The sequence below is a fragment of the Engystomops pustulosus genome, chromosome 1 (assembly GCF_040894005.1).
Source record: "Engystomops pustulosus chromosome 1, aEngPut4.maternal, whole genome shotgun sequence".
NCBI classification, from domain to species: domain Eukaryota; kingdom Metazoa; phylum Chordata; class Amphibia; order Anura; family Leptodactylidae; genus Engystomops; species Engystomops pustulosus.
The window spans coordinates 65,450,660-65,475,162 of NC_092411.1; the positions used below are offsets into that span (position 1 = coordinate 65,450,660).

General features: G+C 41.9%; 2 protein-coding genes across 4 annotated transcripts in view; one reads left to right on the forward strand and one right to left on the reverse strand.

The window, feature by feature from the left end:
• FBXW8 (F-box and WD repeat domain containing 8) overlaps positions 1-16,184 on the reverse strand; it is a 69,908-nt gene extending 53,724 nt beyond the window's left edge. The window contains exons 1-3 of the mRNA XM_072142619.1: positions 15,686-16,184; positions 9,948-10,052; positions 3,284-3,448 (exon numbers count right to left, since the gene is read on the reverse strand). Of these exons, the coding sequence (XP_071998720.1) occupies positions 3,284-3,448; positions 9,948-10,052; positions 15,686-15,994 (579 nt within the window). The 5' untranslated portion in view covers positions 15,995-16,184. The remainder of the gene's footprint in view (positions 1-3,283; positions 3,449-9,947; positions 10,053-15,685) is intronic.
• Positions 16,185-18,003: 1,819 nt separating this feature from the next.
• LOC140075240 (uncharacterized) lies at positions 18,004-21,058 on the forward strand. 3 transcript variants are annotated; one of them, XM_072120974.1, is made up of 4 exons: positions 18,004-19,778; positions 19,858-19,952; positions 20,269-20,375; positions 20,533-21,058. In XM_072120974.1, the coding sequence occupies exons 1-4, from the start codon at positions 19,755-19,757 to the stop codon at positions 20,904-20,906; spliced, it is 600 nt and encodes a 199-aa protein (XP_071977075.1). In that variant the 5' UTR covers positions 18,004-19,754; the 3' UTR covers positions 20,907-21,058. The 3 variants fall into 3 exon arrangements, 1 of the variants encoding a protein (XP_071977075.1); XR_011849383.1 differs by having other exon boundaries at positions 20,269-21,058; XR_011849376.1 differs by having other exon boundaries at positions 18,004-19,952; positions 20,269-21,058.
• Positions 21,059-24,503: the final 3,445 nt, after the last annotated feature.

Below are 24,503 nucleotides of genomic sequence, written 5' to 3' on the forward strand. Positions count from 1 at the left end.
CCCCCTCCCTCTTCAGTGAGGGGTTTCAAACACCATGGCACATATTTAAGTGTTTGCACTGAAAAAAACGTGCAAACTGCTTGTTCGAGTGCACAGTCGGACTGTGCGCCACATTCATTACTGCGACTCGAAAGAATTGTGTCATCCGCTCCATGTTAAAGGTGCACAAAAAAAAAAAAAGTTGGTGCATTCTCCCCGAGTAGTGCAGGGTGCTTCAGATTAGGGGTATTCCCACGAAATAACATTCAAAACAAAAAACACATTTTGTAATTGGATCTTATTAAGATAAATCCAGTGTTACGCATATATAGTTAGAAACTGTCTCCATCAGTTCTTCATGTGAAATTTGGTTTCCCATGGATACGACCATAAACTCCCCCTGACCATGGTTGTGCAGGTCTTCCTGTCAGGTCTCTGCTCCCACACTCGTTAGTATGCTTTGGTGGTCAGGGCCCCCACTGAGTTGCAGAAGGTTCTGCTACTGCTGCTGGGGACTGCAGAAAGACAACCACCAGCAGAAAGGCTGTGTACTTTTTCTCTACATTTTGATTTTGATGAATGAGGAGTGAACTTGGCCAGTGCATCTGCAGAACTGCAAGTAGTGACCAAAAGTATGGGAAATCTAGGTGACTCTAGATCTGAATTTAACACTGAGCTAGCTGATGCTGGGAAAGAGCAAAAGTGGAAAAACCCTTAGTAAAATTTCAAAAAAGGTGGTTAAAAGTTATCTTTCTTATGTTGGGATGACTAGGGGTGACTAGTGGTCTAATCCAGTCCTGTGGCTCCTGCCACCACTGGTCTCTGTACGTATAGAGAGGCACAGTGGTGACATCATGACCATCACGTACCCAGTCAGGACCTGGAGCAGGTGCACACTGTGGTTATATACATACAGAGACTGGCCGTGACAGGTGGAAGAGAGCTGGACCGCACCACCAGAGAGGCAAGTATAGTTTCTTTCTTGTTTTTCTCCCCATGTAAAAATGTGAATGTCTGATAGCTGCTGAACCGCAGGGAAGTAAATGTCTCTTTCACTCTTTTGTATATAAAAGTGTCTTTGCTGTTGTGTCGCCTTCCAATTCTATGGAACGTCCAGTGTTACCATCTTGTAAAGTGATGAGGTGTGACACCACCTCATGGTTGTTTGAGGGGGGGGTGGGGTCCAAAAACACTGAGAGATGACGAGAGCCATGAGATGGATACAAAACACAATGGGGCTTATTTACTAAGGGTCGCAAACACACTTTTGTCAGACTTTCTGCCGTTTTTGGGATTTGCACAGCTCTGTGCTGGGAGTGCGTTGCACACGATCGTTTTTTGGCACAGCTGCGCTGACTTACACGCGACACAAATTGGGGTCGTGCCGTCAGATGATCCGACTGATTCGGACTGAGCACAGGATTGAACTTGTTTGTGTCGTAAAAACAATGCACTTACATGCTCCAGGAAGAAGATGGTGAACTCCATCGGACCTGAGTGGGGAAGCGACACATGCAGGATATCGGGCGCACGATCTTAGTGAATCGTGGCACAGTGCATTATCGTCGGACAATGCACTTTCTGTGAACTCCAGCGGATGCGTAAGTAATTGAGCCCCAATGACTCTCAGATCTGATCGCCTAAAACACACAGAGTCAGCTCTGCTATATTCCTCCCTCCCACTCTGCCTGATAAAGATCTGTCTGTAGCTGCACACTGCTGCTTGCTGGCAGGAAGTGCTTGTGTCTGCGCTGGTCTTGAAATCCAGGGGGAGGGGCAGGAGGCAGAGAGCAGTGTGCAGAGAAGATAAGCTATTCATGAGAAGAATTCCACAATAGTCAGAAGATTTAAAGTAGTAACCAGGGGCAACCAAAATTATTTAGACAGGGAGAGACAGGTTGGAATCTGTGAAATACTGTATTTTTGTTAATAACAGTTAGAGAATGTGTTATTTTGTTATTCTGAGTATATTTACGAGTCTTGCCTTCTTTGGAATACCCCTTTAATGTAACACGTTTACACTGCAAAGGGTTGTATTATGCATAAAAGTCATGTTCTGTATATAATAGACATGTGTGTGCCTATATGTTTGCAGTAAAGATGTTGTGATGTCTGATGTGTGTGTAGAGGTAGTCGGTATGCAACAATCTGTTTTCTCAGTTTTGTGCTGCAAACATACAATGGTAACAGGGTTACAACAGGTATAGAGCAGGTTCATAATAAGCTCCATACAGCCAGCAGATATAGTACTTGCCCTCTGACTCCAGAAGGTTGCAATGTTACTACATATTCAATAAGTATCATGTCTCTGTTACGTACATTTGCATTCATCAATATGCATACATTTACCTAACCCCCTCGTGACCGATGGTCATTGATGCCTAAATGTTCAGGTCAATTTTTGCAGTTCTGTTATGTGTTTCTTTAAATGATATCTTTGAAAACAATTATTACTTTGTTTATTTGATGACATGTGAGCCTTTAACTTTATAGGATACTTTTATTAATGACATTTTTTTCTTTATAAAATTAGCCGATAAATGACTACAAATGTGAAAAGGTATGCTTTTTTGGCCATTTTTCAGATTCAAGGTTTTTTTCAATAATGTAGTAAAACTGAATAAAGTTTTACCAAAATGTATTATAAATACATAGAAAATAATTCTATCACCCTTTCCCAAAGTTCAGCTACAGATGCAGAGGGTGCGGGTACTTCTACAATTCAGCAAATTGTAAGTTCTATCCTGCAGCTCCTTCTACATTCTCTCTTCCACTGACAGGCTGGAGGGGGGCACATCTTATACAGCTATATGTCCTGAACACTGGCACCTAGAAACACACTGGTGTCATATTAAACAGGAGAATCTCCCCTTTATTATGATATAAGGATTGTGTATGGATGCTTAGAAGAATCAGAGATATCCACCCTTAAAGTTATAGTCGACATCTCCGAAATTTTTTACTACAACTTTAGCAGTGGTTCTGTGAAGCAACCATACGCAATCCATTTATCATATTAAAGGGGAGATTCTCTGGTTTAACATGACATCTAGATATGGACGTTTCAAGTTGGTCACTGTCATGACGTTTATAGCGCATGGCAGTTGTGAAGGGGTTAAATGTGTTCACACAAACTCGGTGAGGTGAAGAAAATGTAAAGATCTTGTAAAACAATAAAACATCTTAAACAAACAAAGGTGTTATTTAATTCCGTGCTATCAGCAGCGTTAGCCGTGGAGCTCAGCGAGAGATTCGCTCTGAGCGTGTAATGTTGTTACAGAATAGTGCACACAGGGCAAGGTACCTTCCAGTTTGTCCTCAGCATGCTCTCCCGAGTGCGTCTTTCTTTCAGAGCTTCCTTCCAAGACGAGCAGGCTGTAACTTGTCTGTCAGTCAGGTAGCCTTCCCGCTGGCACATCCGGTACCACAACATCTCATCTTCAGCAAGAGCCCTCCAAGCCTTGCTTACCTAAAGAGGATCGAAAAAAGGGGAGACGAAGGGGGGAAAAAAAAAAGAATAGAACACATGACTTGTTTTGATCACATAGTAATGATGAATGTAAGTCTTAGGACTGATCTTATTCCAAAGAGTGTGCAACCCTCTTTCTAGTTCATAAAACAGAGAGAGAATAGAGGACTTAGTCTGAACTGCTGAATCTGTATGTTTAAATGGGAGAAGACCATTTTAGGCAGATATTTGAAAACACATCAGTTTCGGCAAGAGAAATATTAGACTTAGGCTACATTCACACGGCCGTATAGGGGACATATATACGGCCGCCATATATATGTCCCCCATAGACAGCAAGGGGCGCACGGTGCCGTACGGGAGCGGTACAGTGCAGCACACACGTGGCACCATACCGTTCCGTATGGTATGTCCTATCTTTCCCAGAATACAGTGCCGTGCGCCATATACTATTATGGAGAGCAGCGCTCACCCCCTCCTCCTCTCCCCAGCACCAACGTGTGCCCGCCATGCTACAGTACGGCGGGCACATATTGTGTGAATGTAACCTTACACCTAAACTGCTCCTTCTCTTGTCCCACTCCCTAATTTGACCACTCATGTGACTGAATCAGCAAAATTACTAATTCCAGTTTAGCAGTAGGACATACCCCAACCAAAAACATGTGGATAGCATTTCAGAAGAATTGCTGGCTTGTGACACCAACAATAGAAAGCACAATATTTGCAAACAATGGAAAGATGCAGATCTTTCTAGAAGGCCATAGGTTCCACCCAATTATAATATTAGAAGCCCTTACACCTTTCTGATTCTCTTATCATTATTATCTATTTATTATGAAGAGTTACACGTAACTTTGACAAAAACCCTCTTTGTTTACGTTACCAAATTCCCAAAAGTACCTAATTTGTATTTTTTTTCTGGACATAAATAGGTCACTTATTTATCCTGGAGTGCCAAAACAGCAATTTAAACAATAAAAGGATTGTTCCCTGCTCTGGTACAGTCCTGAGGATCACCAATACTGTAGAAAGAAAGAAGGGAAATTGGGATTATCATTAGCTTCCTTCCAGGGGCCCCAAACAGGAGGAATTATGGGGCTAGGGGCAAGAGCTCCAAATTGAGATTATATTATTATTATTAAGGAGATTATTATTAAGGAGATTATTGTTGTTATTATTGAGATGATTATAATGGAGATTATTATTATTTTGGAGATTATGATATATTAAAGGGGAATCCAGATTCATTAATCTTCCTTGTATAAATATTTCTTCAATTAGATGTTATTAATGCAATTATCGCAATACTTTTCTGGGTATCGTATCGCACCCAAAATTCTGGTATCGGTGCAACCCTAGATAGCACATCGTCATGTTTCAGCATCACTGTACTATGTCCTAAACAAATGAAGTTATAGACTTTTCTATAATAATTAAAGCATAACTAAACTTTTGACAATTTGTTATAAATGAATAGTGCAGATGAAAATACTACACGTTCCCTCTTCCTTTCTTCCTTATGTATAGGACATCTACCACCCTGTTAAGGGTAGGTAGACTGTCCTATAATGTACGCCTCCAGGGGATGATTGACCCGTTTTTAGCTGCGCAATGTTTATAGACAGCCGTATGATGTCACTGTCTGGCCCAAGCGAGCGGCGGGGAGAGGTGAATAACATTTAAGCTGGGGGTTTGAATAAATTAACTAGTGGAGGTCCTGAGCCTGAGCATCTCCAGCTTATTTTCTTTCTACTGTGACTCTCCGGAGATAGCTGAAAACAGGTCAATCACCCCCTGGAGGTAATGAGCGTCCATTGTAGGACAGTCTACCGCCCATAAACTGGTGGAAGATGTCCTCTAAGCAGTTTGTGTAAATGAGCTTTCTGTTCTGTATCCACTGACAGCTGAAAGATGAAGGAACCTGATAAAGCATCTAATTAATGACTTAACTCTTTACAGACAGTCCTTGTATATTCTTATCTCCTCACAGAGCTGATTAATCAAGGAAAATATTCTCCAGGTAAGGAAGAGTATCTTCTTATCTGTCTAAAGTAAATGGACCTCATACGGCTTTCAGATACACTGCTCACTGCAGGAGAAAGAGCAGAAAAAGGCAGAGAGGAGCTATGGCTTCAAATGTTTAGTTATTCTTTAGCAGAGATGGATGAAAAGTTTTTATTTTTTGCCGTTTACATACTCTGGTGATTCAATAAAGACAAATCCCAAAGGGAATGGACAATATAATTATTACATAATCTTTCCGAGAAGCCTTGGTAGAAGAGTTAACCAACAAAACCCTGATGTATGTTGGTTATAACTTAATGCACAAGAATTGGCAGGGAGCTACCCTGTATGGATCTTGCGGAGCCAGCCTCAGCTGTATGAGGTCTCTAATAAAACCCTCTTCAGCATTTTAGTTCATGGCACCACTGAGATTTCGTGTGTGGAGAGTATAAAAAGCCACTGGCATCTTGTCAGATTTATCAGCTTCCCGAGACACTTGGAGGTTCATGTAAGGCTTCAAGTGGAACAACAATGATTTCATCCCACACAAATCTAATATCCTGTAAATAAGCCTTTGTGTATTTTTAATATGAAAGATTTTCTTCATAAAAGAAATATAAGCCAATCTGGATTAAAAAAACACCAGGAGCATATTAATAGCAATAATACTGAGGTTATGCGCAATATCTTGCTTCACGAAGTGCGGCAACTTTTTATGAGCTGTAAGTGGTCACATTCCTAATAAAACAAGGCTTTGTCTAGCCTGAAACTGTGGTCAGCCAATGCTTATCAGCACGCTATACTTCAGGTCCCTGTAGCTCCCCATCTTGTCTGCCTGCCAGCATCCTTCCTCCCTCAAGCCATTATTTTCTTGTAGATTTTTACAATAAACTAGACGAAGAGAAAGGAGAATTAAAATGAGCGGATATGTTTAGCACTCAAATTCATCTAAGAGATAACAGGCCTGACTGTACAAATAATATAGATTTATACTTTTTATAATATTTTTTCCCCCTGTTGCAGGGGGCAGATATCAAAATGGTTAAAAATGTCAATGGGGACTTTCAACAATGCAGGTTTAGTAATCTGATGTAAACTTTCCTTACATTTAGAAAAGGTTGTAATCTATAAAATGGCATACTTCACAACATATTCTTGTCAATTTCCTTCCAGTGGAAGCGTTGTTCTTGCCTTAAAGGGGTTTTCCCACGAAAGAAAATTCTCACATCTCAATCCCCTAGTGATGTTTACACAATAAAGATCATTTTAACCCCTTACTTTACAATGTTACTCAGTTTTATTGCTGTTTTAGCTCCTATCATTCCCTAGGCTGCTCAGTGCAAAATCCCAGGGTGTGGGCGGGGACCCTCTAAGCAGACACATTACGATCCATCTAGTTCTGTGGGGTGACAATGTGGTTAGATTATCAGGGTACAGGTGTACATACATTTTCACTGGCTTCTGACATTGTACTAACACACAGACACATAGAAAGAGAGATGAGAAGGATCAGAGATGAGATGCATGAGGCATGACAGACAGAGGCTGACAGACTGTTACATTGTTACACTGTCAGCTCTGCTACATTGTTACACAGATATGTGCCTACCTCCCCCTTCCTCCGGATTACTTATCTCTTTGTAGTTTGCAGCTCCTCTCTGCTCACGATGTGCTGGCAGGAAGTGAATCAGTGAGTGTCAGTGTGAGCTTCATGCACGGGGCGTGGCTACAGGCTCAGAGCAGAAAGACACAGAAACTCAGCAGCCTGAGGATGTCAGTCACCATTGAGAGGCCAGCATTGTATAGTGAAGAGCCATACATGGTTCCATCAAACCATGAAACTTGCAACCGTGGAATAATTGAAGGGTTTTACAAATATTTTACTTATTTCATATCAAAAGGGTAAAGCAATGTCCTACTGCTAAATTCAGTTGAAAGACAATGTCTTAAATTGCTAAGCACAGCGCTCGCCTATCACCGCCCCCCTCTCTTAGACAGCTTGTCTGGATAGGGGATAACTTTAATAGTTGGTACAATCCCTAGACATAAACCCCCTTTGTTTACCTAGACAATACTTTCTTCCCATATTTGTAGATGTATGATTGCTTGATGGGTAGAAGAACAGCATTGATCTCAATCTAAAACTCTAAATTCTGTAGTTGCTAAATACACCCAATGTAGTTTCTATATTCTGTTCTCTTTTTGGTATTTTTATTTTATTTTTATAACTGCATCATTTTTCTCTGAACCTACAGTCTGTGTATTTAGGGTATTGACTACTTTTGATGCTCAGAAAACTTCTAAGCAGCTGAACAGAACATAATAATGTGGCATGTTTCACTTGTGTTGCCGCCGGCGTAGGTGAAAGGTCTTAGAACAAGGAGATGTCTCCCCAGTACTCAGTTGGAGGCAAACATCTGTCCGTCCTTGGTAATCTTATTACCTATCTTACATCTACTGGTGAAAACTGTATTTTAGTTAATAAAAGCCTCAGAAATAAAGGATCTGCTGAATGCTGAATATCTTTTGGTTAAGAGTCACATATCTGTAATAAACTTGCCTGCCCTTCAGGAAAGTCAACCTGCTAGGAAGTTGAAGTTAATGCATCAGAAGAAAAACAATTATTCCAAACATTTGCAGTCATTATGTATAGACAGATGGTGGAGGAACATTGTCATTACATTACAGCAAATCAGGACGCTCCCATCTCAGTAGGTTTATTTTGCCTTGAGGAAACTGTCGTACCTGTCTCTGCGTGTTAACCCTTAACATATACAGTAAAGCCGCTTACTTCACACTGATAAGACGCTCGCTTGCACTGCAAAATGCTGCCACAGATAACCAGAGGGGGAAAAAAGCATTGGAAATGGAAAAGGATGTAAGTTTGTTGGGTGTGAGGACTGAAGTGTGATTAAGCCTGAAAAGGATCCCTGCCATCTCTTTGCTGTACTGTTTTCCGAGAGAGAAATTTGGCGAGATAGCTAACTAAGCAGGCAGGTCCCCTCCAAGGCCACTAGCATAGTTTCCAATGCCAACTCCTTAAAACTGGCCCCATCTTTTTGCGCTCCCAAGGCCCCTTCATCTGAAATCTCTTGTAGTAAACACTCAAAAAGCAGCGGGGCATTCAGCTGAACAGAAGCGCTTTCAGCTCCTGCTAAATGTAGAAAAAAAAGACAAACACGGAGTCGGAAACAATGTTTTTGTGCTGGTTTCTCATGTTGCTGCTTTTATACAACATGTAATAAAGTGGCGAGAAGAATAATTTGCGTAGAACAAGAAATAGACAGAGGATTTTATTCAACAAAGTAAATACCGTGCACAAACAGGAGGCAAAGCGCTTGTCTGTTACCAGAACACTTCCCATTATACATATTGTTGGTATTAGACTATTACCATCACCTTACAGCCAACACAGTGGAAGAGTGAACACACAGTATACAGGAAAGTAGACATCTCAGTGACTGATGTGTAAGGATTATCATCTATATATTTGTCATGAAATGCAAAGTATAATTTTTTGGCAGAGAGATCTCTCTATGTGTATATATTTTCATGTGGAGCAGATTAAACAGCTTCTGACAACCCATCATGAATATCTTGGTGTGTGGTAGCAAGCAATACCTAGTATCTAGAGAACTTATATACATACATGTGTCATGTATTAAAGGGGTTGTCCAGCTACATCAAACGCAATATATATATATATATATAATTTTCTTGCAGATAGGCTTAGGTATCAGTGGCGGGAACCCCATGGATCATGAGATAAATGAATGGAGCAGCAGGCCAGACATGCGCGCTAACGTTAGTAGCCAACTTCTTCGCTCTGCTATCTCCATCAGAACCACAGAAAGGGATAGAACAGAACTGCATGTGCATCTAACCAGCTGGTCTGTACATTTTACAACAGACCTCCTTTCATAATCTGTGACTCCCACTGATCAGCAAGTTACCCCTTATTCTGTGGATATGGGAAAACTTTATGTGACACTTGATGTGGCTGAAAACCTCCTTTAAAGGTGTTGAGTGGCAACAGTTATCCATAACATAAGTGATATATATTGCCAGGGTCCAATGCCAAGCAAACAGAGCAAAAGTTGCAAATGTTCTCTGCTACTCTATTCAAAGTCTATGGGAGTGTAGTACCATCTCCACCAATCCCACAGAGACTGGATCAAGCAGAAACAGACAGAATCATCGCTCCATTCCAATGGCCGAAAAATGGTGTTCTGACCCAGAGTGATCAATCTGTGTTAACAGATCCATGTTTACTACTTACTATATGTTGACTATATACAGTAAATGACAGGTCTGAAAACCTTTACAGGGTCATCATGTTATGTAGATTACATCAATGACAGGTCTGGACACCTCTACTAAGGCTTTATAGTACATTACAAATCATCACAAGGCAAAATATTCTTGATCTTGATCATTAATCATAATTAATGTCATAGATATATGTAATAATCATGCACGGCTAAATCCATACCTGTGCACATCTGCCGAGCTCCATCCTGTCCAAGTACTGAAAGATCTGCAGGGCTATTTCATACGGCAGCTGGATATCAAAGAACGGGATCTCATTTATTTCATTCTGAAAGAAAACAAAAATTTGCTTATACAAGTGAATGAACCTTTTTTGGTGGCCGTGTTTTATTAGCTGCCCATAGATCCAATAGTAAAGTTTACTGTATTTCGCATCCTTGCGTAGAACGGTTGGAAAGATACCTGAATTGTGGAGTATACAGATTAATGTTACCTAATATATGGAGTCAATTAGGGGGTGACATTTTCTTGGGGCACCTTACCAATAGCATGCACTCAGTTAAAATGTAGATGCAATCTGGACAACCCCCTCCCCCATCACGACCGAATTGCATCTCAAAACACAATTCAACCAGAAAACTTGCATCAACTGTAGCGACTGGAGTGACAACAATCATTCCATGACATTTGGCTTCTCAAGGAACTGCTTTACCCGTTTTGCTGTGTGACAGGGGGCAATGTCCTGCATCAAAATTGCTGGCTGATTCAGTGGTGAAAGCAAGGCAGGAACCACGTGTTCTGATACACACTTACATTCACTCTGCCATGTAGCTGTATGAGAGGTCCTACTCCTGCTGCAGCAAATATTCCCCAAACTAGGACACTTCCTGTGAACCCTATCAAAACAGCAAGGGTTAGGCCTGGGAAGACCTGGCTTATCCCGACAACCCACATAAAGTCCATATCTGCTAGATTGAACATGGCCTGGTGAAACCAGGCCACATTAACACATTGCGTTTCAACAGCTTATGCGTTTCTATAATGAGCACCCAGTGTTTTGCAAAACATGTGGTGCTCATTCCCAAACACGTGGTGCCCATTCCCAAAAACTTGATGCTTGTGACTGAAATGAAAATTCGATCGGGCCAAGTCCCTCCATGTTGCGTCTGAATTGCGCTTCCAAACAGAATTGAAGCACAAGCTAAGATTATGTCCGCACATAATGCTGCAAAAATATACTGTTCACAATGGTGGTAAAGTGGATGAAATGCAAGGTGAAATCTGTTCCTGATCCTCTGATCCACTGCACAGGCTTATATTATCTCTACCTATTGAAAAACATGTAGACTACAGAAACAACAGATCTGGGTCCATGTCTGATATTTGACACAAAGTGTAAATAGCATCTCTGAAATTCGCTCTCCATGTTTACTTTTCATGGCAACAATCGGCATTACTCAAACTTTAGTGACGGTTCCAAAACTGTGACAATCATAGCAGAAGCTGGCAGGGGCTTCAGTCGGAGGGTTAGCTATGCTACCAATTTGGTGCAGTGCCGCCACACGCACTCCTCTGTTTTCCTTATGAGTTGTATGTGCTTTAAAACAAAGGGTTGACCGACCACAGGTCCCATAAATTAGGATAAAATGGGGAATGGTTTGGCCGCCTTATTTTGAAGGTCCTGCTATGTGAGCACAGTAAGTGAGCTCTCTGCGCGGCCGAATCTAAGCACAGACGTTTGTTATCCATTTAAGAAAGCAAATGGGAGACGGCTCAAATTAACGGCTTAATTTATGTAATCAAAGCCTGTGGACTTGGCGATTAGGAAGCTTCTCCACTGTTAGTTTCCGAGTCTGGCGAAATGACTCCTCAGCGCTGCCAGGCCAATTTAAAAGCACACAGACAAACATTAAAATATTAATTTTAGGTTCTAGTTAATGATGTGGCTCTTTGGAAAGTCACATTTGAGGATCTTTTGTCCGCTGCCACATGGAAACCTGCACATGATATTATTAAGAGTTATTTTGGCTACTGAAGTGACTTACATAAAACATTTCCAATAATGTCACTATACTGCCCCATGTACAAACCTGTACTATATACATCAGCAAAGTTATTCATGCCTCTTTCACTTGTGTTACTCCATTTTTGTGCAACAGACAAAAATAAAAAACATACAAAAAATGCATCATGCATCCTGTAGACATAAGACTAGAGCCATTGTCCACAAAAGAGTTTGCGCCGGTAAAAACACTGGCTCACATTTACTAACAACAGAGCAAACTGCACTAGATGCCTGTGTAGTGTGCAGGGGGCGCCAGATTCAGGATTTCTGCCGCACGTTCTTCATGAATCTGGCGCTCGCTGCACTGCCCAGACAGAGTGCACCACTTTTTTTTAGCTTCACCTTTAACCCCTTCCCGACGCAGCTTTTATAAATTTAGCATTTTCATTTTTCACTCCCCACCTTCAAAAATCTATAACTTTTTTTATTTTTCCACGGACAGAGCTGTGTGACGGCTTATTTTCTGCGTAACAAATTGCACTTCGTAGTAACGGTATTTAATATTCCATGCCGTGAACTGGGAAGTGGGGAAAAAATTCCAAATGCAGTGAAAATGGTGAAAAACGCATTTGCGCCGTTTTCTTGTGGGCTTGGATTTTACGGATTTCACTGTACGCCATAAATGACATGTCTACTTTATTCTTTGGGTCGGTGAGATCATGTGGATAACTAATCTGTATAGCTTTTATAATGTGTTCATACATTTACATCCTGTAAAAAAAAATGTATTTCTATTTGCCATTTCTGGCGCTAATAACTTTATTATGCTCTGGTGTACAGAACTGTGGGTGGTGTCATTTTTTTGCAACTTTTGATGACGTTTCAACACTACCATTTTTAGGACCGTACCAACTTTTTTCAAAATGGCAAAAAAGTGCCATTTTAAACTTTGGGCGCTATCTTCCGTTGCGGGGTTAAACCCAGTGAAAAACTTTATTATATTTTGATAGATTGGGCATTTTTGGACGCGATGATACCTAATGTGTTTATGATTTTTAATGTTTATATATATATATATATATGATTTTTACTATTTTTCAAACCCCCTAGGGTACTTTAACCCTAGGTTGTCTGATTGATCATACCATATACTGCCATGCTACAGTTTGGCAGTATATGGGGATTTTCTTCCTCCTTCATTACAATGTGCTAATCACACATTGTAATGAATGGGTTAAAACGAGACAGCCTGATCTGCGCCCTGATGAGGTCACAGGGAGCAGCGATCCTTGTACTATTACGTCACGCGTCGGTAAGGGGTTACCAAGAGCATGCAACACAATTCTGTTGGACTTCGCATGATAAATCTATCATCTGACTGAGCACCACAACGCCCCCTAATTTGTGTCCCATGATACCCAGTGCAGCTGAGCCACAGGCTAAGGGTGATGCCACACATGGCATTTTGAAACTGGTTTTTGCTTCGTCTTTAAGTAGTCAAAAAAAGTAGTAAAAAAAATGCATGCGTTTTTGACCAGTTTTTATTAAGATATTGGTCAAACCTGTCAAAAACAAATGCGTTTTCAAAAAAGCATGCATTTTTTTAACGGACTGCTTAAAAACGGACCAAAAACAGGTTCAAATGCCATGTATGACATCATCCCTTAGTTTTCCAACTTGCTTTACCATAATTCTGCAATGATTGCCGCAACAGAAATGTGACAAAGCCGCAGTGTGGATACCCATCCGTAGTCTGGTGAACTAGTTAAAGAGGTTGGCCTCTAATAGCTAAGGCCCTAAATCTACATTCATATTTTCATTTAAAAATGAATTAATAAAGGATCTGTTTTTCCCATTCATTCCAATGCATGAATTGCAACAGTTTCCAATAGTATCAAGTTCATTTTTGATCCGTTTTTAAGCAGGAGTTTTTCCCAATTATCTTAATAGATAAAAAGGTTGCAACACATGGAAGATGGTCAAAAACAGATGCGTTTTAAAAAGGCATGCATTTTTAAACGGACAAACGACATGTGTGGCATCACCCTTATGCTGCAATCACACGTCGCGTTTTGTTTGCGGTTTCAAACAGCTGAAGAGGAGATTTGCCTAATTACATTGTTGACACATGCATTTGTTAATGCCTAGTTAAATTGTGTGTTATCATTGTGTTAACGTTTACGTTTTGTAAATGCAATGTTGACAACAATTTAATTAGGCAAATCTCCTCTTCAGCTGTTTGAAAACGTATGCGTTAAACGCAAACAAGGCGCAACATGTGACGTAACCTAATGGAATGCAAGGTAACCATTTTTTTTAACAGCTCCATTAAAAGTATCTGTTAAAATAAAACCGATACATTGCTATTAATGTATATGTCCAGACACATATTTTGGCCATATGTGAATGGGTTCTGTGAATCCAATATAAATGGGTTTGCTTATTATGTAAAACCCCAGTGTAAATCGAGGAATGGTGGTGGTTGGATGTTGCTGCTTTATTTATTTCTATGGGACTGCCAGAGATAATACAGCACAATATTTGCCTAATCTCTGTTAGAAGAATAAAGCACTGTGTGACCTCTGCTCCATTCAGAGGTGGGTGCAAAGGATCCCCAATCTCCTTCTATGTGTAAATGATAAATTCATAGATGTACAGAGGATCCACACATAGAGATAAGTGCATAGGGACCCCCAGCAATTAGTAGAATGGGGGACCAACAGACCCTTGAAGTGCCCCAAATAATATGGAGCAAGTGTGTATGCATGAAGCATTGTTGCAGGACTCTCCGGGCGCCTTCCCATGTGTCGTTTTTGTTGCGGATGTGGGAGGGGCTTTGGCTAAAACGCATGAGTTTCTGGCAGAACCTCCTCCCACTTGCCTTTTGGATGCGTTTAAAAACGCCACAAGTGAAGGCCTCCTCCGGGTGCTCTGTATCCCTCATTTGTGGACTGTACAGTGTCCTCCTTCACAGTCCGACCATAGAGTCCAGAATGGGAATCCATGCATCATTGCTCATGCATCATGCTCTTTCCCAACTAAAGAGCAATGCAAAACATAACGGGGAAGATGTATTAATGTGTCGGTCATTAGACCAGTGCGGAGTAGAACTAGTCAGTTTCTGATTAATGCAATGTAAGACTGATGAATCGCACTTTGCAGCCCCCATTAGTCGGCCTAGTTTGGTTCTCCAAAGTATGGAATTTTTTGGCGCACGGGTATTTGCATTTCAGGTGAAAATGACGCCACTTCACTGGCGCAGACAATTTGATACATCTGCCCCAACGGGACTTCTTGTACTACATATCACTGTGATGCATGAATTCCCACCATGGACACTGTGGTTATTCTGTAATATCTCAGGACAGATCTGCCATCATGTGACATCTGATGCTGCACATGACAGCAATGCAGACTCCAGCACACGTGCCCCCTACCAGTAGATCATCTTGTTTCCATATAATGTGGCACAGGTTGGTGGCTACTTTATCGTACATGTAGAATAGTGAGTAAAATGCTGACGAATGAGGGGGCCTTCCCATGTGCCGTTTTCGTAGCATTTTTAAACGCATCAGAAACGCAAGTGGGAGGGGGGTCTGCCTGAAACGCACGTTCGTTTTGGATGCGTTTAAGAACGCAATGAAAACGACATGTGAGAAGGCGCCCTAAGGCCGGCAGCCCACGTGGCGTTTGAACTCGTTTTGGGGCAGTTTTTAAGCAGTTTGTTGAAAAACGCAGTGCTTAAAAACGGTGCAAAACGGATTCAAAACGCCACGTGTGCCGCCGGTATAAGGCGCCAGGCCCCCCCAGCTCTGCAGTCTTATGTCCACAGGACACACATAACAGACATCTACTCCAAAACAACCAATCACCACATTGCATACAATTTGTAACCCACGTGTAGATAATGACAGCTGTGCTGTGATTGGCCATGTGTGACGTCACACCAGTATTACCAGGTCGCTGATGAGCTGCTCCAGCAGGCCGCGCGGTCTGGGGGCGGGCTCCGGCCTCTCCTCTGCACACACCGGGCCCGGCCTGTCCCGCAGCAGACTCTCTGCCAGCTCCAGGTACCGGCCCTCCGCTCCGTCCGTCTCAGGAGGCGGTGATCCGGGGAGACGTCTCCAGGGCACATCCTCCTCTTGGGGCAGCTCGGGGCTGGGTGCGGAGCGGCGGCGCTTCGGTGGCCCCGGGGCTGTGCCTCTGCCGCTGATCTCTGCCCTCCAGCGATCCCGGAACTCTTCCAGGGAGGAATCCAGCGACATGGTGACCGCCTCAGTCCCGCCCGGCCACGGCCATCAGTATCGGGGGGCTGCAGAAGTTTCGTTGCTAGGGTAACAGGGAGCCCCCTGCACCCACGGAGAGTACTAGTGCAACACGTAAAGTCTTCCGCCTAGGGACTGTGCGCACAAACATTGGTTCCTACACATAAAGGAGCCGCATATTACTAAAGTGTCCGCGCAAGTGTGTAGCCCCATACAGCGGCGGGAACGGGGTTTGTAATTTGTAGATGTATAAGTAGCTGAGCTCTGAATTAGACATGTCAGCTAGTGCGTGCACTTCATACAGCTTTAAAGGAGCTTTAAAGGAATTCTTCCACCAGAATCCATCATGATAAACCAGGGCCACATAACTCATATACAGGGGTGGCATTTACCCAAGGCCCATGTATAGGGACTTTTGTGGGCAGAGGATGTATTGCTCTTTTAATTCAACTTGGTGGAATCGCGGGTGAAGATACTTATCATCTATCATCTGTCTAATTATATATTGCCTAATTAGTCTATTTCCAACTATATATCTGTCTGTCTATTTATCTATCTAACTTTTTGTCTATATATAAAATCCATCTATCAATTGATCTTCTATCTCTCTGTATCTATCATCTATATATATATATAATCTACTTTATATTTCTGCAACTATAAATCTATCATCTTTATCTTCTATCATAAATCTACCTATCATCTGTCTATCTAATTAGAACATTCTCCTACAGCCCCATATTACAGATTGCCTTACCATACTACTGTTTGTAACTAGAAAGTGTTATTACTATGCATGGCTAATGGAGCCTCTTACTGACTGTGATTGTTCATAAAAATTTTAAAACTAAATACATGTTAGTTTTGCCCATGGCCCTGCTCATATACCCAGGCTGTGGAAATCTTCTTATATTTGTTATCCATGGCCTCCTTCCTTTAAAAACAACTTCGACAATTATGCTAAAGAGCCCAAGGGAGCCCCTCTGTTCTGTAGCTTCACAGCCTGTTAGACTGTTGCTCCCTCCACAGTAGAGGAAGTTCCAGCACACTGAAACAGCCTGAGAATTTGCAGCACTGAAGGGCTCTGGTACCCCCTTCAGGGGTATTAGCACACCTGTAATCTTAGGGATAGGAAGGCACAGTGCCCGGATCTATGAGTAAGTGTCCCTTGTTTATCATGCTTGATTTTGATGCTAGATTTTCTTTAACCCCTTCACGCTGTGAAGGTTGTATGAAGAGGGCTCACGGGCTGAGCCTTCTTCATACAGAGATGGGCTTTGCTGCATATCGCAGCAAAGACCCATCACTATCACCCGCGGTCGGTGCTTGCGGGTGTTAACCTTTTCTTTGCCGCCGGCGGCACTTTAAATGTGGCGGCGCATGGGCGCCCCCATCTTACCTCCGATCGCTGCTCCCCCGAACCTCATCGAGGGGCGGTAATTGGTTGCCATGGTAGCCTCGGGTCTTCGTTTGACCCGAGGATACATGGCTTCTGCATATCCATTACAATGAGCCAGTGACTCATTGTAATGTACAGTGTGCAGAAATGACATATACTGCGATACAGTTGTATTGCAGTATATGGTAGGAACAATCAGACCATCTAGGGTTAATGTATCCTAAAGGGTCTAAGAAATAGTGGGAAAGAAAAGAAAAAAAAAAGTTTAAAAAATGTAAAACAATAATAAAATATTAAAAGTTCAAATCACCCCCCTTTCCCTAGAACTGATATAAAATGTAATAAATAGTAAAAATCACAGACACATTAGGTATCGCCGGATCCCAAAATGCCCGATCTATCAAAATATAAAAACCGTTATTGATGGCGGTGACCTACGTCCCCATATTGTCCCCCATGACGGCCCCCTGGAGGTTGCTTCTCCTTCCTCTGTAGGGACAGGAAATTGAGAGTATTAAAGGCCCCACCCTCAACCCCCAGCAGTGTCTCTCCTGTCCCTACAGGGATAGGATTGAGAGTGAAACCTCTCTCTCCTCCAGGGAATCTCGTACCCCTCATGGGTGCCTGTTTCCCCGGGCTTCCCTCGTCCGGCCTCTTTGGGAAGTCCTACTTGGGGTCCTCAGGCTCCGGTTGCCATCGGGCAGGTGGTGGCGGGTCCGGGGCAGCCGGCACATAGCGCTTCCTCGTTGTGCAACGCCACTTCCGGTTTTGCCGGAACTGACATCAGAGGCCTCAGCGTCACGGCCTAGGGGACGGGCCGCGGAAGATGACGTCAGACGCCGGCAGCATGTATAAGACCGCGGTGTAGGCGCTGTCTGCTGAGGTCTATGGGAACAAGATGGCTGAGGAGGCTGAAAATCGTTCCATATCCCTGGGTTCTGTGAGTAGGACGTCTGGCTGAACGCCAATGTTACTGGCACTATATGCTGTGTTTGGTAGTCGGCTTTTTGTTAAGCATCACTCCTGTGTTTTTGTGTTTTTATAATTAGGAGAAGGACATGTTTGTCAAGGAAAAAGTTAAGGAATGTAATAAGGAGAAACCAAAAAAGGCACCATCTAAACGCTGCCAGATATGTAATACAAAACTTGATGTGTCATATAAAAAGAGCTTATGCAAGGATTGTTTGGACAAGATATTAATAGAAGAGAAGTCTTCATTTATGGATGAATTAAGGGTTGTTATGTGTTAGGAGATTAAAGCTTCTAGAAGTCCACCGCATAAGAAAGTCAGAGGAAACCCTGTATGTGTAGATACTGACGATGAGCAACCTTCATGTTCATATGAAATGGATATTGAGGAGTCTGATATCATGCAACAATCCGTACCTAATGACCCTAAATATCTTTTTCCAAATGAAGATATGGACGGGCTTATTAAGGCTTTAAGAGATACCTTAAATATTGAGGACACAATAGAAGAAAGGTCAGTGGTTGACGAATTGTTTGGTGGATTAAGAAGGAAGAAAGTGAGAGATTTTCCAATCATTGAAAATTTGAAAGGTCTTGTTTTGGATGAATGGAAAGACCCAGAAAGACGTCTAACAATTCCCAAAGAATTTAAGAACCGTTTATTATTTGACCCAGAGGAGACAAGGATTTGGGATAATGTGCCCAAGTTTGATGTTCCCATTTCCAAAGTAGTCAAGAAAACTGATTTACCTTTTGAGGCTTCTACTCAGTTAAAGGATGCTATGGATCGAAAGTCAGACTGTCTGCTTAAGAAAGCATGGGAGGCCTCTATGACAACTCTTAAAACTAATGTTGCGACTACCTCAGTTTCTTGTGCTCTTTTCTTTTGGTTAAGACAGCTTGAAGACCACCTCAGAGAAGGTACATCTAGAGAAGAGATTCTAGTTTCCATCCCGTTACTGAAGTCGGCAGCAGCCTTTCTAGCAGATGCATCGGCGGAGACTATTAGTTTTTCTGCAAGAGAAGCCGCTTTGTCAAATGCAACCAGAAGAGCACTTTGGCTTAAACAGTGGTCGGGAGATGTGCGTTCCAAGGCTAAGTTGTGTCGCCTTCCCTTTTCTGGGGAATTTCTGTTTGGCACAGAGCTGGATGATATCCTGGATAAAGCAGCGGACAGTAAGAAAGGGTTTCCGGAAGTGAAGCAACAGACAAAGAAACTTTCGCTCAACCAGAGAACAGCAAAAATTTAAGGGCCGACAGACATGGAGGCAAGGATTCGGGAACTCATCCAGAGGAGGAAGAAGCAAGCAGTTTCTCTTCAGTTCCACAAACAAGCAAGAGAAATGGCAATGACGCCAGAGTGGGGGGAAGATTGAAAAATTTTTACCCCCAATGGGAGAACATAACTTCAAACAGGTGGGTGCTCTCAATAATCAAGGACAGTTATTTTATAGAGTTTGTGTCACCACCCCCTCACCGATTTTGTTCTATCCAGGCATTCTTCAAACAAAATAACAGGCCTCCTTTGGGAAGAAGTTTCCGGCCTGCTGAAGCTGAACGTGATCAGTCCAGTCCTCCCAGAAGAGAAAGGTATGGGTCACTACTCTCCCTTATTCTTAATAAAAAAATAGCCCAATGGAACTTTCAGATTAAACACAAACCTAAAATTTTTGAACAAATGGGTGGCATATGCCAGATTCAAAATGGAATCGGTGAAATCTGCCACCCCTTTAATATCTCACAATGCTGTTTTATGCACCTTGGATCTCAAGGATGCATACTACCATTCACCCAGAGTCACCCATTCACCCAGAGTCACAGAGATACTTGCGGTTTGCAGTGTTGTCACCCTCGGGGGAGGGGTTTCATTTTCAGTTTACCACATTACCCTTTGGTCTCTCTTCAGCTCCTCGGATCTTCACCAAGGTTATGGCGGAGGTAGTGAAATATCTTCGAACAGAAGAGATCTTCGTGGTGCCTTACCTAGACGACTTCCTGTTGATTGGAGACTCGGTAAGTCACATGGAGAGTCAGAAGAAGACAATAATAGAGATATTGCAATCCCTGGGATGGATATTAAATCTAGAAAAATCAGACGACCCCAAATCAAATAAAGGAATTTTTAGGGGTATCTCTGAACTCTGTAACACAAACCTCCTATCTTCCACAGGAGAAAGCGGACAAGCTTCTTGGGAAGATCAGAAATTTCCAGAAGAGGAAGTCACTGTCAGTTCGGACAGCGATGAGTCTGATGGGGACCATGACATCATGTATCCAGAGTGTGACCTGGTGCCAAAACCACTCAAGGACCTTACAATCCTGGATCCTTTCAAAGTGGGACCGAAATCATCACCATTTGCATTGGTCACTGGTAAGGCCCCTTCCACACTTGCGTTGCAGATCACGTCAGAGTTTGATCAGGGAGCGATCAGGGTTTGGTCAGTGAAAAACGCACATTTTTCATCAGAGTGCAATAAGTTTTCAGTCAGAGTTTGTTCAGTGTCTCAGTTTTTCACGCGCGTTTTCAATGCATTTTCAATGTAATTTCAAAGCGTTTTTCACACGCAGAAAATGCGCGTGAAATGGACTCAGCACTGAGCTCTATCTTTTCTATGGCAATTGATGCGTGAAAAAAGCATTGCACTTGCAAGTGTCTCAGAGTGCAATGCATTTTTGATGCATCTCCATAGACTTGTATGGTGCGTTTTTCACGCGCGTGACTTGCAAAAGTAGAGCATGTCGAGATTTAAACGTGCGTTAAAAAAATGTGCGTGAAAGAAAATGCAAGTCTGAAAAGACCCATTGGTTACAATGGGTCAGAGTGCAATGCAAGTTCTGCGCTTCAAAAGCATGCGCAGAAAACGTGCATGAAAAACGCAAGTGTGAAAGGGGCCTAATTCCTCCGAAAGTGAAAAAATCATTAAATTGGTGAAAAAATTCCAGGAACCTTCAAAAAGGAGTGGAATGGATACAGTGGCCTTTGATCCAGATTCAGACGGATGCCAGCAGTTCCGGTTGGGGAGCTCTCCTGTCAGGAAAATATGTTCAGGGTTGTTGGTCCCGGGAAAGAAAACAAGTCTCTTCAAACGAGAGAGAGAATTGAGAGCGGTCCTGAAGACACTGGAAGCTTGCACCGACGACTTGAAGGGGCATCACATAAAAATAATTTCAGGCAACCATAGTAGTATTGTCTATCTAAAAAGACAGGGCAGAACCAGATCCAGGGAACTGCTAAGGATATCCCAGAAGCTATTGATCAGTCCAGCCAGTCTTATCCTGGTCGCACCTTTCTGGCCGAAGAAGAGTTGGTTCCCAATTCTACAGAAGTTAGCAGTGGACCTTCCATTTATTCTTCCTGAGAGGCCAGACCTTCTGCATCAGGGACCAGTTCTGCATCAGAACCCAGGGTTTCTAAAATTGGCATCCTGGATCCTGAAAGCGCCTTCTTGAAAACGAAGGGACTATCATATAAGGTAATTAAAACCTTAAAAAATAGTAGGAAACCAGTAACTCATACCATATATCTTATAATATGGAAATAGTTTTGTTCCTGATCTAAGGATGTGCCTAATCAGGATTCTCCTAATATATGTCAAATTCTTGATTTTCTACAGGACGGGTTTGAAAAGGGGCTACGACCTAGCACCTTGATAGTCCAGGTCTCGGCCCTGAGTGCATTCTATGACACCGCACTAGCAGAACACAGGTGGGTTAAAAGATATTTCCAGGCCTGTACACGCTTACGTCCTACTGTTAAAGAGTCATCCCCTCAGTGGGATTTATCTTTAGTCTTAGACGCCCTAACTGAGAGCCCTTTTGAACCCAATGACTCTGACAACATGCGTCTCTTGACTTTAAAGACTGCCTTCCTTATAGCCATCACATCGGCTAGAAGGTTAAGTGAGTTGCAAGCCTTGTCTATCTGTGAGCCCTATTTGTCTATCTGAGGATAGGATTACGCTTAAGCTTGACAGAAATTTCTTGCCTAAGGTTGTCTCTAATTTCCACAGGAATCAGGAGATTGTCTTATCAACGTTTTGCCAGCATCCAAGAAGTCCTATGGAGGAAAAATGGCATCTGTTGGATATAAGGCGTACGGTGCTTAATTATCTTGAAGCATCTGGTCCTTGAAGAAAGGATTTAAATCTGTTCATTCAATTTTCAGGAAAACATAGAGGCAAGAAGTCTTCAAAAACCACGATTGGACGTTGGATTACTGAGGTCATCATAGAATGCTACAAGGTCAAAGGTGTTCCCCTACCACTCTCATTCAAAGCCCATTCTACTAGGGCTATGTCTACATCTTGGGCGGAGCGAGCCTCTATTGAAGACATTTGTAAAGCTGCCACATGGAGCTCGAATACTACTTTTGTAAAGCACTATAGACTTAACATTCTAACTTCCAGAGATCTGGCCTTCGGCCAGAAAGTACTTCAGGCTGTGGTTCCTCCCTGACTGGGCATAAATTGGTATGTCTCCAGTGGGCCGTCATGGGGGACGATATGGTAAAAAGGAAATAGTCCTCATCGGTAATTTAGTTTCCATAAGTCCACCATGACGGCCCTATTTTTTTCCCTCCCACTTGTTTAAGGAATTTTATGTTTTATCTACGTTTGTGAAATTAATGTACTGAATAAATTTGAGTTGGATCCTATACCGGTGTAGTTATTTGATAAACACTGGTGGGAGGTTGAGGGTGGGGCCTTTAATACTCTCAATTTCCTGTCCCTACAGAGGAAGGAGAAGCAACCTCCAGGGGGCCGTCATGGTGGACTTATGGAAACTGAATTACTGGTGAGGACTAATTCCTTTTTTTTACACCTTTTTAGATGACATAAAAAATGTAATAAAAAATTATCAAAATGTCGCACAGTCCTCAAAATGGTAGCAATGAAAACATTGGTTCATTTCGCAAAAAATGACACCACACAGCTCCATGCACCAAAGTATGAAAAAGTTATTAGCGTCAGAAGATGGCAAAAAAAGTTTTTCTTTTTTGTACACATTCGTTTAATTTTTGAAAATGTATTAAAACGCAATAAAACCTGTATAAATTTGGTATCACCACGATGGTACCAAATCAAAGAATAAAGTAGAGGTGTTATTTGGAGCGCAGAGTTTTTTAAATTTTTCCACATTTGGAATTTTTTTTACGGCTTCCCACTACATGGCAGGGAATAATAAATAACATCACGGGAAAGTAAAATTTGTTACGCACAAAATAAGCCCTCACACAGGTCTGTACACGGAAGAATGAAAAAGTTATGGATTTTTGAAGATGGAGAGCAAGAAATTAGCGAAAATACCCTGCGTCCTTAAGGGGTTAAATCCTTCTGGGTCAGGTTTTTTTCGAGTCTTTGCGTTTCCGTTTTTTGCTTTGTTTGACATCTTTTAGATATTTCCAGTTACAAATGTGGTAGAATTGGCAAAAAACACTTGTAGCATATACTGCTGGGCTTTTATAGCTTTCAATGTCAGAATGACGCATCCCCTTCATTCTTTGGCTCAGTACCATTCCGGAGATACTAAATTTAGATCATTTGATTATGTCTTAATATCTTTAAAACAAAAATTCAAAAACCGTAAATTAAAAAAAAAAAAAAACTTGCATTGCCTTGTTCTGATAATCCACTGTCAGCTTTTTTTTTACTTGGGTGTACAGAGCTGTTTCATGTGTTTTCATTCATACTAAGGCAGGAATACACGGAAGAGTTTCCTTGTATAGTATGGCGCTGCATCATTCTGTATAACAACTTCATATCTGGTCAAGGTTGATTGTTTATTAGTTGATACACAACGCATTTCGGCTCCGGACAGGAGCCTTCATCAGGTGAAATTACAATACATTGTTATAAATACATAGTATTTATATATATATATAATCCATCTGCTGATGTGCCCTATGACGTTTAGTGGAAGTCACAATAGAAAAACTGTAAAAAAAATGCATATAAAAATAAAATAAAAAGTTTAAAACTCATATACTGTAATGGGGATAGGCATTGCATGCAGAATGGCTTTCATTTCAACCTAATTTATTTATAACTTCTACAAGTGACTAAACTAAATATGTGGAATCTTTTCTTCTTACAACAGTAAATTAAATTATTTTTTTACAGTTATTCTGCAGAAGAAAAATCA

What these genes read in the sequence shown, in the direction of transcription:
- LOC140075240 (XM_072120974.1), top strand. Translation starts at nt 19,755, where the DNA reads ATGGGAGAACATAACTTCAAACAG. An exon ending in AGTCCTCCCAGAAGAGAAAG is followed by an intron (nt 19,953 to 20,268) that starts GTATGGGTCACT and finishes GTCTCTCTTCAG; the next exon opens with CTCCTCGGATCTTCACCAAG. An exon ending in TCCTGTTGATTGGAGACTCG is followed by an intron (nt 20,376 to 20,532) that starts GTAAGTCACATG and finishes TATCTTCCACAG; the next exon opens with GAGAAAGCGGACAAGCTTCT.